Below are 15,609 nucleotides of genomic sequence, written 5' to 3'. Positions count from 1 at the left end.
GGGACAATCTTGATTTTGTTATGGTAAATGGTCACATTTTTCTATAGCGCTTTTCCACCTTCAAGGCACTCAAAGCACTTTACAACAAGGACCCACTCACCCATTCACGCACACATTCATACATCAGTGTACGCAGACACTGAGGGTGAGGTGGGTTAAGTGTCTTGCCCAAGGACACAACGACAGCATTCATCTGTGTGAGCTAGAATCACACCGCCAACCTACAGATCAGTGGATCTGACCTCTCAACCAATGATGTTTTTATGTTGAGCAGGATTTGAACCGCCAACCTTCGGATCAGTGGACAAACACTCTACCAACTGAGCTACTGTCACCCCATTAACATACAAATAAAAAAAAATATCGCAAAAAACGGCATGATACAAAACAATACACTACAACTTCACAAACTTGATGCAATGTGCAGTAGTTTCATTTGCAGAATGCAAGCTGATTGTGTTGTGGTAGCGCTCTGAAGGTGGAGTAAGTGGAGCGTGAACTCGGAGCATCAATAATGAAAATTTTTTTTTTAAATATTTTAATATGTTGTTGTATTGAATTTTCAAGACAATAAAAGATAACACAGTGACTTACATATTCATAATACCCCATATAAGTGTAAAGCCTTCTATGGGGTATTAATCTTAATCTTTCTCCCGTTGTCGAATGCCTTCTAAGGTGAGGAGAGTGAAGTGACATTACAAGCCTATTTATTTATTGTATGGTTTGAGGCTTATAGTCATTTGGTTCATCTTTCATAGTAGTAAAATATAACAGAGCAATAGTTTACACCCAGACCACAGAGCTATATTTTTGATTTGTGATGGTGCAGGTTAAGCCAAAACAGCTAATTTTCTGCATAGACAGATTTGGAACACATCCACAGTCAAGTGGGGTTAATTGCATAATCTGTAAAGCCGTGAAAATAAATAACTAAATAAATATGTAAAACTGCATAAATGTCTTTCATCCTTATAATTTGGATCCTGCTGAATAAGTTGGCAATATACAAGAATGGCGATACAAAATAGTACATATGCAGCTTGGAGGGAACAGGGTCATGTTTGTAAGGCCATGCAGTTGAACTATATGCCCAGACTTTTTAACTCCCCGAACACTTCCTCCAGTATTCCAGGACAATGAGGGGGACTTTTTTGAGATGAGTTTCTGTGTAGACTCTGCACACTTGACGTGGGTGACAGGTTAGTTGGAGGAGAGGCACTTGACTGAAAGGTTAAGAAGACTCTCGCACACTGTCTCACTCTTAGTTCACTTTTATTAACACAAAATTTCAGTCCCTCATACCTGAGTAAGGTCAGAGTGACCAAAATGTTGTGTTGATAAAGGTGAACCAAGAGTGAGACAGTGTGCAGGAGTCTTCCTAACTTTTCAGTCAACTGACTTTTTTTGACATTGTAAATACTCCATTTTCTCCCATCAACTCAAAACATGCCAGGAAGATAAAATCCTCCAGCTAAGGTAGTTTTAATAATACACTTACGTATCTGAGCTAGTTATACATACAAGACTTCTGCATTTGCTGCAATTTAGCTACTGGAATTGGACCTTCCCAAGTAATAGTGTTTTTTGACCCAGTTCTAGACCCTTCTGCATTCAGGCAGAATGTAGGAGGGACTGACACACCAGTCAAAATAACTTGTCTGCCTCCTTATTTTTTCTTGCAACTAGTTAAAACAGCCAAGGAGTCTAATCCAAATAAGTATTTGTCCCTCTTCTGCTTCCGTACATAACACATTTAGTAGTCCTGTATACTGCTTGCATCACAGCCATCAACTCTATTTGAATCTATTGAATGACATTAGTCTGAATAAATTGCATTAGAGAATTGTCAATACACTATGTCAGCCAAACTAATTAGGTCAGTAAGAGGATGTGATAGCAGGCAAGTGAACCAATGACCACATAGACTAGTGTACGCCCATGGACCACCATGGAACCCAACTGGACGACTGAGGGGTTACACAGATATAAAACCCATGGTAATCTAAAAGAAAGTACTATAATTGAATGTTAAAAATCGCATTCTATAGTAAAAAAAACAACAAACTAAAACTAATAGTAATGCACTTTATATATTGTATGGTCAATCCTATTTCAGTTCATTTGTGCTAATTACTGTAATTTATTCAAGCTGTTCCCTGCACAAAAAGTAAGTCTTCCTAGTCTTTGTGTCCAATTGTGGCTTGAGTAATTCCGCAATGGGGAAAAATAGGTAGAGATTAGAAGAATGGGTGGAAACATGCAGCTTTTTAAATCAATTTGGATTGTCTGATCATAGAAGGGGAGCTTTTAAATCAAGTATCACTCCACCTGTTGGACTCAAAACAAAAGGTGGGAGTAACATCGAAGCTAATCATCCAATAAGCAGTGTTCTGGTGAAATGGACAGTGGTGGATGGTTTTGTCAGACGCCTAATTTAACAGCTATTTTGGGATACGTAAATGTCTATGTTAAAGGTGCACACTGTAACTTTTCTAGTGTAACTGCTTATCTCCATGGATTTTTTGCTTTGCCTTGGAATGTCCCACAGTATGGCATTAAAGTTATCTACTTCCGACGGCTGTAGTATTTTGGTTGTTTAGTTGGTTAATCAGTTGAATTGTCTTAGTCAACCAAAATTTGTATTAGTCAACTAATTATTTTATTTAGATTTTAGTGAATTACATGGGGCAACAGTGAATTACATGGAGTAACAGCAACAAGGTGTGTATTGTGAGTTAGATAAAGATTTGGAAGTGAATCAAGAGTTGAATCTGCATTTTTAATTTTATATAAATGCACAATTTCCAGTCCATTTCTGTTTAAAATATAAATAGTAATTTTGCCAAAATACAAATATTATAAAGATATCTAGTCTAGTTTAGCTTTGGGACTTTTACCACACCCCCATTTTAGTGAACCAATTTATCATTAAGACATGTCTTTTGTCAACCACAATTTTCTTTAGTCATCTACCCCCCTACTGTCTCCATGAAGGTGAGCACGTGACATTACTAGCATGTGCTAGAATCATTTTGATCAATTCAGCCCTGGAATTGAATCACTACTACAGAAAAGGTCAAAGGTAACTGTTAACTTGTAAATTGCCACTACATTACATCACAAGGTAGAACAGAGAAGTGTGAGCTTTGGAGATGTAGCCAGACTAATAAACCAGGATTATTCCAACATGTGTGACTGAAACAAAACCAAACTCCAGGTATGTTTTTGATGAGATAATAACATGACTAAAAAGCTCACAATAATCCATTTTGTGTAATATAGGACTTTTAATTATCTTGTTATAGTGAAAGTTATACTTTCATGTTACTCCCTTATGTTGTCTGCTCACACTCTGATTAGACAGAGTTTTATGGGGATATGTATTTGACATTTTTTGAGAAGCAGGATAATTAAATATTATTCATAGCTAATGAGTGACTCACCTGTCTAAATTATGGTTAAAGGTCCTGTACCCAATTTGTTGTCCGTGTATTTGAGCAAAATGCGTCTTGCCCGAGTACGGATATACTGTATAAGCAGCTCTTGAGCTCAAAACATGTCCACTGCATAATGTCTGCATCTAATAGTGTTTCAATGTCCGCTGATCAGGAAGTGTGCATTAGAATGCTAGTTGTTCTGTTGTTGGGATTACTGTGAAGGCAAAGAATCACTCTGGTTTCTGAAAGTTGTTAAAAGCGCTTATAAACTCATCACCGTGAATATCGAAATGCATAAAGTTATCAAGGAATAACTTTGGACCACTGCGAACCATTTCAAATTAATTAGTCTTGGTTTTTTTTATGCTTTTAAGACTGTAAAAATCAGGTACATCACCTTTAGCTAGCTTTAGCTGCAAATATTATTCTCAACTATAGTCCCTGGCCAAGGTGTTAAGATGTTGACAACAAAGGTACATCAAAATGCACTGTACATGTAAGAATTCATAATACATTTACAAATAAATATATGTTTAACATTTTTGTATTAGGTGGTAGATCTTTCAGACACGATCATTTTAAAAGTAGCTCACAAACTGAAAAAGTCTGAGCACCCCTGGTTTATTGTATATTGGTTTAATTCTGTCAATAAATATTTATGCATTAAATTATTACATCATCATGTATCCCAAAGTGTGTGTCCATCATTAAAGTAACTTTTCTTTCTCCATGGAGATATTGCTTTGCTTGGCAAGTTCCTCATGACTAAATTAAACTTTTAATATTTTACAGGTGTTTTGATTGCCAAAAAAATATGCATTCTGCTTTTAACTTGGCCTGGTGGCATCACTTGCCTGTCTCCATGGTGATAGATATGTTTAATTACATAATGTGGAACATTACAGGCCCAACCATAAGATCTCCATGATCTCCAAGCATTGAGAACCCAGGACCATCCTCTTGAAAAGTTGCATAATGCACCTTTAAATCTTTGTTTCTTCCAATAGACAGTTTCAATCTTCCACTTCCATCTTCCACTAATCTCTACACCACTATAAACTTTTTCACTATAAATTCTCAGCGCCCTATCATTTATCATAATTGACCATCTATTAACCACAACCAAAGCCGCATGAGTGCCCTCACCCTCCCAATGACTAAATTTAGGAACAGGCGGTGCCCCCCAGTCCCCTTCCTGCCCGGCGTTGCACCATAATCCACTCATTACATATTTCCAGTCATAATTAATAGACCCCTGCGTTTGCGTAAAAAAGAGTACCTACGAGGTACGTGTTCTACTAATTACATGGGTGCGTCGCAACAGTCATAAGCCTAGTCCAGTTACCGTGATGCATTTGACACTTACGGTGTAAAACTCGCAAAAGGTGACATGCTTCGTTCCAACGCAGAGCACATTGACGGTTTTCTAACTAGATTGCATTGCGCTCTATCGATGATGTAACTCGCATGTCGACACTCTTTCAATTGCATTCTAACGGAATTATGTGTCGCAATGCACGTTTGACAGCGACAGTTGTCCAAAAGCCCGTGCGTAAAGATACATTTGGCGACAGAAGTAAGCAAATTGTCTTACCTTTAGAATAAATCCATCGTTTGGTAGTTTATGATCTTGAAGCTTGAAGAAGGTTAAAAAAAACGTCTCTGTTAGAGCACGAAGCGCGAAAACTGTAAAATCAGCGACTAGCGAGCAACAGTTTGACAACTTGTTGCTATTTCGCATTGGTTATTAGCATTCAGCCTAATAAAGAGAAAAGAGGAAGGCACTCGCACTCGAAGTTGCAGTAGTGCACAGTAGTCTATAGAAGTGAGAGTTCTGAGTAGGGTGAGAGGAGAGGGGAGGCAGCTGGAGCGCAGTGCCTCGCCGCGCGCTACCCGTTTCAGTTGTGCGTAAAGAGGTCCGCCTATTGGTGTACAGTGCCACAGCAGCACCGCGGCAGACAGGACCTTCGCGGAGATGGTTTGGTTTATGTGCCTTTTCGCACGGGCTGCTTGACAAGTTGGATCAGTTTACAGTGGAATAATTTCTAGAAAGTCTTTTTTATTGTTCCACTCAAATAATGAAACAAGCTGCTGGAAAACGCATATGCACCCATAATTTGCCTGTCATAGTCCACAGACAAAAGAATACCTTTTAGACATAAAAGACAAATTTTCAATGTAGATTCACATGGATGGGGAAAACATAAAGTTGTCATTTTATCAATAAAAAGAATGAAGTTTTTTCTATAGGACCTGCCTCTCATTTTGAACGTAACCATCAACATAGCCTGTGCATCTTAAATACAATTTATTTTAATATAATAAAGTTTTTTCGTCTTTGTTTGTTTAAATAGTGTTGATGCAAGTAATATAGTTGGCCCATAAATGCAGGTATGAACAGGCAGACAAACAACAACACATTCACTCGTGGTATATTAGGGCACTACCCGGAAAAAAAAACAAAAAACAAAAAAACCTCCTCAAATGAGTTAGCTTGAAAGCAACGCCAAATGAAATAGGCCTAGACTGAGTTTTCATGAAATTCGGATGAATTTAAATAAAAAAATGTTGTTACTTTCTAATGGTGTTTTGTTTTAGTTTTTAGTTTTTTGAAGCTACGTTCCCTGTTGTAGCCTTTGCGTCACAATATTAGCCACGCCCACCCGGAAGAAAAATACAAACTGAAAGTAGAGCATGGGACTGTGAAGTAGAGACAGCGGAGTGCACATGTAAGTACTGTGACCTATCTTCACCTTATGAGTAAGACAGCTACTGACCAATTTTCACAGCCTCTGTAGGCAAGTAAAGATATTTTCCTACACGTAAAATGTATCTATTCTACCTTGATTATGCTGACTGCAAATCGTGGTACCATTATTGTTTGTCATTGTTAAAAACTGCTCTATATTCTAACTGAGGTTTGATAGGGTACAGCCTATACCTACTACTACACTACAACTACTTCTACAACTCCAACTCCTGCTGCTGCTAGTACTACTACTACTACTAGGCTACTACACTACTGCTGCTTCTAATACTATTAATACTATTATTACTTCCACTATTAAACTGCTATGACTATCTTACTGTTAACATCTAATGCTAAGGTCTCAGTACGCAGTTTAAGTAGGCATAATATATATATATATATATATATATATATATATATATATATATATATATATATATATAATATTATGGGTAAATTTGAACTTAGACCCTGGAAATGCTGTGATGTTGCAAGCCACTGTACTTTCCTTCTCTTCCAGGGAATTCCCAGTGAGTCATACTGAAGCCGGGGAGGAGCAGAGCCAAAACGGCTGTTGTAAGGTTGGCTGGCCCAGGATGGGCAGCCTGGAGGTAGGGGTGCTTTTACAGGAATGTCTGGAAGAAGCAGAGAACCAGAGAGACAAAAAAGAGCAGCAAAAACCAACTGAGAAGCAGGCAGCGGCATACCGCACGTGCAGAGGTAGGGCACTAGAGGGAGCTGTTGTCTTCACAATAGGGTAATGCATAATTCTATTGGTTGTTTCCAGATTGTAGAAATGATATGTCATACTCCCAAATGGGGACCACGTGACGGTTTTCCCCATTGATTACACTGTATATATATATATATATATATATATATATATATATATATATATATATATATATATATATATATATATATCATTTTTTGGTCAATTTGGTCCACCCACATTGGAGTTAGAAAACTGGGGTGCCTAATGCGAGCAGACGTCACCATAAAATTTATCACAACAAAGAGCCGTGAAGTTGTCCGCACCTCCAATGGATACACTGATTAACAAAATAAAATTAGAGAACAAAGTAAGTACAGAGCAATGGGTATATACCAGTGGCGGTGAAAACAAACACTATGGCATTTTGAAAATAAACGGTTAAAGATTGCTCGAACATGCAGAAATCACACTAAATACTACTTTTAGAGGGCAAATGAGAAGAGGATAGCATTGTTAAATGCTGTGAAAAGTTGATTTTGCTTTGTCTTATTGTGAAAACAACAAACATTTCTGTATATTTTTTTTAAGCCATAACTCTTATTCTTTTATTATTATTTCATAGATGCTCTGTGCCCGGAGCTGTTCTCTCTCCTCCAGGAAGCACAGCACATGCAGTGGCCCTTTGTCCCAGAGAAGTGGCAGTATAAGCAGTCAGTGGAGACCAACGATAAGACTAACCTGAGCGACCTCATCAAGAAGCACCTGCAGCTACTCCTGGTAATGTCTGCATACATTGTGTACGTGCTACATTGGTGTTTATTTATTTAATAGAATTCAATTTAATAGTTTAAAATTCATACTTTTATGGTGACTGTCAGACTACAGATTTGTTGACCTGGTTTATGGATAATATCTCTGTAAGTATCAGTGCTGATCTGTTTGGAACTTGTACAAATGTTCTTTGTCAGCATAAATGAACATAGCTAGAATAGGTAGCTTCAGAAAGTGGTGCCATTACTCAACACCAAAGATGTGATTGTTGTCAGTAGAAAGGACTTTAAATCATAGCTTTAATGTTTATGGAGCCCATTCATAATAAATAATGATAGAGTACTAATGAATAAGTTTGGATATTTCTTCCAAACTGAAAAAATTGATTCTATAGAGTTATACAGGTTCCTGCCCTCCAGCTGAAATTATAATATTCATGAACAGAACCCAATAATTGTGTTACAGGCTCTCCTCAAAGCATCCATCCAGTCTCAGGAACCTGTGTGTGCTCTGGCTGTGGTTTTCTTAGTTGACCGCTTCCTTTATTGGGCAGATGAATCCAGCCGACTGCTCAAGATCACCAAACTAGTGCACAAACTGCACCCAGAGACACCTGTGGCACCCCAGCTGGTCATCCGACAAGCCCGCGTCTACCTCAACTCTGGTACTATACAAGAATGCCTTTAGATACTCAGTAATCATAATTAACAATGTACAGTATTAAAAGTCCTGCACTCAATTTTTTCCCCATGATTTGAGCAACATTTGTCCCGGTCCAAATGTATTGTATAAACAGCTGTTGAGGTCAAAATATGTCCACTGTGTACTGTCTGCATAGCTCTGGATAAAGACAGTTTTTCTTTTCACATTTTTAAGACCGGCACAGTGTCGTTAAGATTTACAATAGACATGTATATACTTTTTTTTTTTTTTTTTTTTTTAGGAAATCATTCATGAACATATTTACTTTCTTCTTGTAGGGAAGCTGCAGAAGGCTGAATACATCCTCAGTAGCCTTATCAGCAACAGTGGAACTACAGGTTCGATGTACAATAGATACAATTATTGTTTATTTGCATTCATACACAAAACAAAATAGTTAATTAAGTGAATGTTGTGATGCAATGCGCAGGTTGCTGGGAGTACCAGAGTGATACTGACCGTGCACTGGTGCAGGCAGTCAGTGTGCAAGTGAGGGGGATGATTCTGCAAAAACTTGGTAAGATTTCCATTGTTGTTTGTTATTAGCCAGCCATTTAATATTATCACGAACTTACAATACTGAATTGTAACCTCCTTTGCTTAAAATAATTGAGCTTTATTCAAAACTATATCTTATGAACAAATTTGTACTTAAAAGCCTTCTTATGATATTTCTTTTGATTTTTGTCATTCACCTAATGTGTTCTTTCATAACCACTCTTACGCGCAGAAATTCTGCTGTTTAACAGTATTATTACTTATTACTTGTGTTTTGTTTAAGGCTTGTGGCTGGAGGCTGCAGAATTGATATGGGCTTCTTTAGTTGGATATTACACTCTTCCTAAACCTGATAAGAAGGTTAGCGGGGTTTAATTGAAATTGTAACACTGTAGTTCTATTTGGCATGAAAGAAGAATTAAACAATACATTTTTATATGTACATGTATTTTTTCAGGGTATAGGAACTTCCCTTGGTTTACTGGCCAATATTTTATTGTCTATGAATGACGAGCACTTCAGTGCTTTCAAGGCTAATCCTGACATAGACCTGGTATGTAATATATATATATATATATATATATATATATAATTTTTTGGTCAATTTGGTCAATGGTTTTTCATACAGTCTTTACTTGGAGAGAGCAGCCACCGTCTCCTGTCCGCAGCCCAAGCAGCAAAGATGGCAGTGGTCTACAGCCAGTACACTTCACTCTATGTGCTGACTAATGCGGTATGTTATTATTTTTATGCATGTATTTATCTGTGTATTTAAAGTAAATAAAGTAGCTTTCCCGAAAAGCTGCCCCAGTGTAAAAATGGGCCCAATGATGTAGACCAGGGGTGTTCATTACGTCGATCGCGATCTACCAGTCGATCGCGAAGGCATTTTGGGTAGATCACGTCCCGTCATCCATCCAGTCATATGACTAATATACAGGACAACCAGTCAGATTACACCTGACCCTAGGTGACATGATGGGCGCTGCATAAACAAGCACGAGTTAGCTTAACCCTATAGCGTCAGATACTATCGTCGCTGATAGAGCGGGTTGCAGACTTTCCAGCAGCGTAACTCCGCGCCTAGTCTCTCATCTAAATTCAAACGGCATTTCAAAGCGGAGACATGGGGCTATCTCAATATTTTACCATCATTACGGTAATCTGCCTCTGTTGTCCCTCGAAGGTGACGAATGAGAGCGCGGGGGCTGCGGGGATTTTCCCAGTCATTTATTCGATGCGTAAAAGAAAAAATACGATGGATGTGTAAAATAGAAGTAGTTGTGTGATAAATGCAGGTAATTCTGATACTTCGTTTAACATGATTTTTATGGCTATAAAAAAAAAGACAAAACCGTAATCAACATGATTAGCTCTGTTATCGCTTTCAAACGAAAAGTTTCAATTTTACTCCTGGCTGGCTGTCAGAAGCTACTGCCCGAACTATGCATCCCTCACTGATTCCATTCATGCAAGTCAGAGCAGTAATCATCATTCATGTAATTATGAACATGTAAGAAGTTCAATTGTGTTGTGCAGTATTATCTCATGGCATTGTGCAAGGTACATGAAAATGCACTGTACATGTAAGAAAACATATATTAATTTACAAATAAATATATGTTTAACATTTTTGTATTAGGTGGTAGATCTTTCAGACACAATCATTTTAAAAGTAGCTCACATACTGAAAAAGTCTGAGCACCTCTGCTGTAGACCAAGCATGTTCCAACTGGGGCCCGGCGGCCAAATATAGCTCTCAGACTTCCTCTATCTTCCTGTTAAATTGATGTGATATATGTAGCAATTTGACTTTATTTTCCAGGTTTCTCAGGGCACATCTCTGCTCTCCTACAGCTTCTCTATCCACTGCCCCTCCTCCCTGCACCACCACTATCTTCTCCAAGCTCAAGAGGCTTTTGAAATTGGCCTTCTCACCAAAGCTTCCACTGAAACTGTCACAAGCATCCAAGAACTCCACACATTCCTCAAATCTGCCTACTCTCTTGCTATAACACAAAAATGGCTTGGTGCTAACCCTTCAGTTGTCAGCCAAGCTAAGCAAGCCTGTAAGAAAGCCCTAGAACATTTCTATGACTACTGCAATGCCCAAAACCAAGACAGAGATGTGTTATGTTCTGATATTATGAAACTCATTGCTAAAGTTAAAGATTTGTTGCAAGTTGTGGCATTTGAAAATTCTGACAAGCAGTCTTTTATTCCAGATAGCTTCAGAAATATCAAAGAAACCCCTGTTCATTTTAATTTGGAAATGTTTTCAAGAATGATTCTCAAGTTCAAGAAGTTCCATGCAACATTATCCGAAATGGATCAAACTTGCAAAAGTGCTAAAGCTGAGCAAGCTAAGTACTGCATAACAGCTTTTGGGACAACTGTTGGAAATGTGAATCCGGAATGTAGCACGCATGCTAATCTACCTGACACAAGCACATCTTCTAGTGATGATCTTGGTTCATCTTGGAATAAAATCTCTTTTAGCAATTCTCTAAGATTGAGTTCTGGAAGCGCAACAGCAGCTAGGATCCAGAGTTTGCCAAAAACAGATGATGATAAAATTCCCTCCAGTTTAAGCTTGGGAAGTTTGACACAATCCATGAATTCTTCCAATGCTAGTCTCCAATCTTGGAATGTCAAACTCCTAGCTGCTTTAGAAACAGTTGATACTGAAAGTGATATTGAAAAAGCAATACAGTCTTTAAGTGATAGTTATGGTTCAAATTCGTCTTGGGAAAAGCTCTCAGCCGATATGAACTTTCCAAGAAGTAAGCCCATGCTACCTAAAGTTGGTAATAAGTCTTCGGAGTCCAACGATAGTATATTCCATTTAGAAACGACTGACTCAGAAATGCCAGATTCTTTAAATGCCAGTAGCAATAACAGAAATCCAAATATGGTTAGCGGAAATCCTATTGCCAGCCCAGAATCGATTTTGATCCAAGCTAACCAGTGTGTGTCAACTGAACCATCTACTGATAGTTCTTTTGAAATTGTTGAACAAGTAAAGATTGAAGATCAAGTGGACAATACTAGCAAGAAAGAACAGAGGAATGATCCAAAGGAGGAGAAGAATGCTCTATGCTACAATTGCTTGAATGGGAATTTTGGGAGGTCCTCAGAAGGCCAGTATATTTTGACGGAAGAGGATTACAGTGCCTTACTTGCAGGAGTGTGTCATCAGTGTTTGTTAAAAAGGCTCAACAGTGAGACAACCTTCCAGCTAAAGCGACACAGGATGGCTTATTGTAAGTTTGTTTCACATTATTCCAATCCAAATCCAATTAACTGGCCATTTTACTGGTATGTCAACAATTGCAATATAGTTTTACTTCATTATTAACAAAACTTTGGCAAATTTTGGTATGGAATTTTGATTCAATCTGCAAATGTAAGTGCATCATGCAATCAGCAAAACATAGCTTACTCTTGTAGTTATCAAAACACTACTTATTTGGGGGGCAGGTTATTAAATATTTCACTCTTACGTTGTTCACAATGCTAAGTTGACTATATAATAAATGTTTTATACATTTCTTAGCCAGTCTGCATCTGAAGTTCTCCAAAACCACTGGACTGTGGACAGCCCAGGAGACTTGTGTTTACATCGGAGAGGATATGAAATTGACAGGCAAACAGAGAGCGGCATTGTGGGTACAGTTCTTACACCAGGAAGAGCGGTTAAGCAGGTGAGGGTCGCCTAATGGCAACACTGTACAATCTCAATGATTTTAGTTTTGACTGGCTCCATGTATTTTAGTGAAGATTCACGCTTTCTGTGCGTAGTTTCTCCCCGTGTCTGGGTGGGTTGCCTCTGGGCCCTCCGGTTTCCCCAATCAGCCTAAAACATGCAATATAGCTCAAATTCTCCAGCTACGATAGCCTAGCAACAAGAGCACAGAGATGGGTCCCTGGGTGCGGGACTGCATACCCACTGCTCCTGATGAGGTTCCCCAGTGGCACTGAGGAATGGGTCAAATGCAGAAGACAAATTTCACGATGGGGACAATAAAGTGTACCTTAACCTTAAATGAGAGACTCACTCTTTGCTTTCTGATTGGATTCTTGAGAACCATAACACCAAATTATAACAACAAATCACCATTATTATTGTTATCAGTAAAACGTATATGTGATTGATTGGGTTTTCTTGTTCCTGGGGACACAGTTGGATTGTCTTGATTATGGAATTTAAAATAAAAATCTTGCATACGGTTAATTTTAAATAATTGATTTTGTTTCTGCCGATAGCTATGTGGGCAAAGACTACCTAGAGCCACGCCAGATAGAGTTCCACCTGAAGGATGTGGAGAGGCAGATGACCGCACAGTTCTATGTGACTCAGTTCAATGAGAGTCTGTACGAGCGTGAGCAGATGGCACAGATCTTCTTCATCCCCTCAGAGGCACTGTTGGTGAGAACAGAAATAGAGTTTGCTGATGACTGCCTGTGGGGGTATGAAGATTTTTTAAACTTGCACAATTTGACAAAATATATTTTTAGCATCTTTGGCTAATAAGGCTAGTAGTTACTGTTTTTAGCATTATTTATGCTTAGCATTATTTATTTATACACTCTCCTCATTGTTGCTAGTACAGGACAGGCAATGCAATCAAGGCTTATTTCATAGGAATAAACAATAGAAATAAGTAAAAATGAACCATAAATACAATTAATAAATAATAAAACTAAACAGATTTATTAAGCTGCACTGTGAAACTGAACGCCACCATCTGTGTGTTGTATTTTATTGTTAAATTTCATATTGTCTGTGTCAGATCCTGGAGGAGAACCAGATTGTCAGTTGTGTGACAGTGGAGCCGTACATGCTAGGAGACTTTGTGAAGCTCACCAATAATACTGTGAAGAAAGCGAAGCATTTTGAGGCCACAAAATATGGCCTTGCCTTTGGACACTTCACCTACCTCATCTCCGGAGGGCAGGAGGTCGTGGTGGATCTACAAGGTAATCGTGTAGACGTGTCCAAAAGTAGCCTATTCATTCATTCTTCTATTAGTTAGCCTTAAGGATTACACAGCTCAGCCAGCTTAGTAATGGCATGTGCCCAAGTTTATTATACAGTATAACAAGTTAGTTTCCAGAGTGATGCACATAATAGTAATATAAAACTATTTGGTAAACTGTTAGGGTTGTCAAAAGTATCAAAAATCAGAGGCCAATCAATACTAAAACAATATCAAAACTAGATACTCAATTGAGAAGGTATCAATACTAATTCTACAATACCTTAAGTATTTTTATTTGATTTTTTTAAGCATATCTTTTTTAACTTCGTGCATGCCCTTATTTGTATTTGTATTTATTCAGTGTGTTTTATGTTTCACTTTATCACCAAAGTAAGTTCCTAGTTTGTGAACTGTGTTCACAAATGATGGCAATAAAAGGATTCAGATTCTAAAAAAGTCACATTTACAGGCCAGAAATGAACTTTTTCTGAATAGCTTCAGAATGATCTCTAGCTGTATCAGAACAAGTATAAGACCACATAGACTAGTATATGCCCACCATGAAGCCTGGATTACTGAGGGATTACATAGATATCACACCACATGGTAATATAAAAGAAAGTACAATAATTTAATGTGGTATTGGAATCTATTTATCTGAAGTTGAATGAAAAGGCTTTACAAAATGAATCAACATTTTTATGTGTGTGTGTGTGTGATGAAGTTGACAGCAATTGAATTACATCTTGAAATATACCTTTTTTTAGTTTTTGTTCAGAACCCGTTCCTTTGGATTTCTGTACTGCTCAGACATTACTCTACAAAGATATAAAAGTCTTATAAATATATAGCCGATTACATGCGTATCTCCAAAAAACTTCAAGTGTGATATAATAACATTTTTCATTTATCTCCAATCTCTAACTTGAAGTAGTGTTTGAAATTTTAGTATTGTGAGAATATTTATTGTAGATAAAGAAATACTACAACTACCAAACTCGATTTTGATAGTAACAACCATTAACAGATAAGATTGGAACAATAAGCAGACTACTTAGCATCAAATTTTGTAGTACTAAGTTTTTACCCTTTCCACAGGTTGGGTGACAGCTAATGGCAAAGGACTGACTTACCTCACTGATCCACAAATCCACTCCAGTAAGTTCCCCAAGGGCCCTTCCAACTTTGCCGAGAGGGGCTTGAGGTACTTCTTATCAGAGCAACATGGGCCAGAATGTAATGAGATCTGCAAAAAGCTCCAACTTCCACCAGTGCCCAGTTTACCTCTGCTAATACCCGATTCACTGTAATGTATGTATGAGAGTATGCAGAGGACAGTTATGGTAACTCATGAGGGACATGTTGTTGCAATAAAAAAAAACAAAAAAGCATTGGTATCAATATTGATCATAACATTAAAGGAACTCTATGTGAGATTTTAATTTTACATTCCATAAATATGACCTAACCCAGACAATAAATAAATAATGGCAATGTTATTTACAAAAATACTGGACATGATGGCCAAGTTGTTTATGTCAAAATTTTGAGTTTTATTTCGCAAGTGAATGGTCCAGTCAGGAAACAGAATGGGCCTCATTTGGGACGCCAGTTTCAAAGTTAGAAACCTAAGGACTCCCACTGATCTGAACGTCAAAACCCAGCACCTGCAGCCAATCATTAGTCTGTACTACTGCAGCCTCTGCAGCTCAATGAGTGAATTCAGGAGGTTCTGAGCTTTCACATGAGGCA

General features: G+C 37.9%; 2 protein-coding genes across 4 annotated transcripts in view; one reads left to right on the top strand and one right to left on the bottom strand.

The window, feature by feature from the left end:
* Nucleotides 1-5,346, bottom strand: part of LOC117386524 (RAS guanyl-releasing protein 2) — a 93,090-nt gene extending 87,744 nt beyond the window's left edge. The window contains exon 1 of one of the 3 annotated variants that reach the window (XM_033983923.2): nt 5,035-5,346. The gene's annotated coding sequence lies outside the window, so the exon portion shown is untranslated. The remainder of the gene's footprint in view (nt 1-5,034) is intronic. The other 2 variants (XM_033983924.2, XM_055228935.1) reach the window with 2 other exon arrangements.
* A 1,336-nt stretch (nt 5,347-6,682) lies between these two features.
* alpk1 (alpha-kinase 1) lies at nt 6,683-15,609 on the top strand. The gene is made up of 13 exons (XM_033983892.2): nt 6,683-6,909; nt 7,527-7,681; nt 8,141-8,339; nt 8,656-8,715; nt 8,808-8,894; nt 9,159-9,235; nt 9,333-9,428; nt 9,504-9,608; nt 10,701-12,138; nt 12,432-12,579; nt 13,142-13,304; nt 13,669-13,855; nt 14,956-15,609. The coding sequence occupies exons 1-13, from the start codon at nt 6,786-6,788 to the stop codon at nt 15,165-15,167; spliced, it is 3,051 nt and encodes a 1,016-aa protein (XP_033839783.2). The 5' UTR covers nt 6,683-6,785; the 3' UTR covers nt 15,168-15,609.

This window comes from Periophthalmus magnuspinnatus, chromosome 18 (assembly GCF_009829125.3).
Source record: "Periophthalmus magnuspinnatus isolate fPerMag1 chromosome 18, fPerMag1.2.pri, whole genome shotgun sequence".
NCBI lineage: Eukaryota > Metazoa > Chordata > Actinopteri > Gobiiformes > Gobiidae > Periophthalmus > Periophthalmus magnuspinnatus.
The sequence above is the reverse complement of the archived record's forward strand: the minus strand, read 5'-3'. Positions and strand labels throughout refer to the sequence as shown.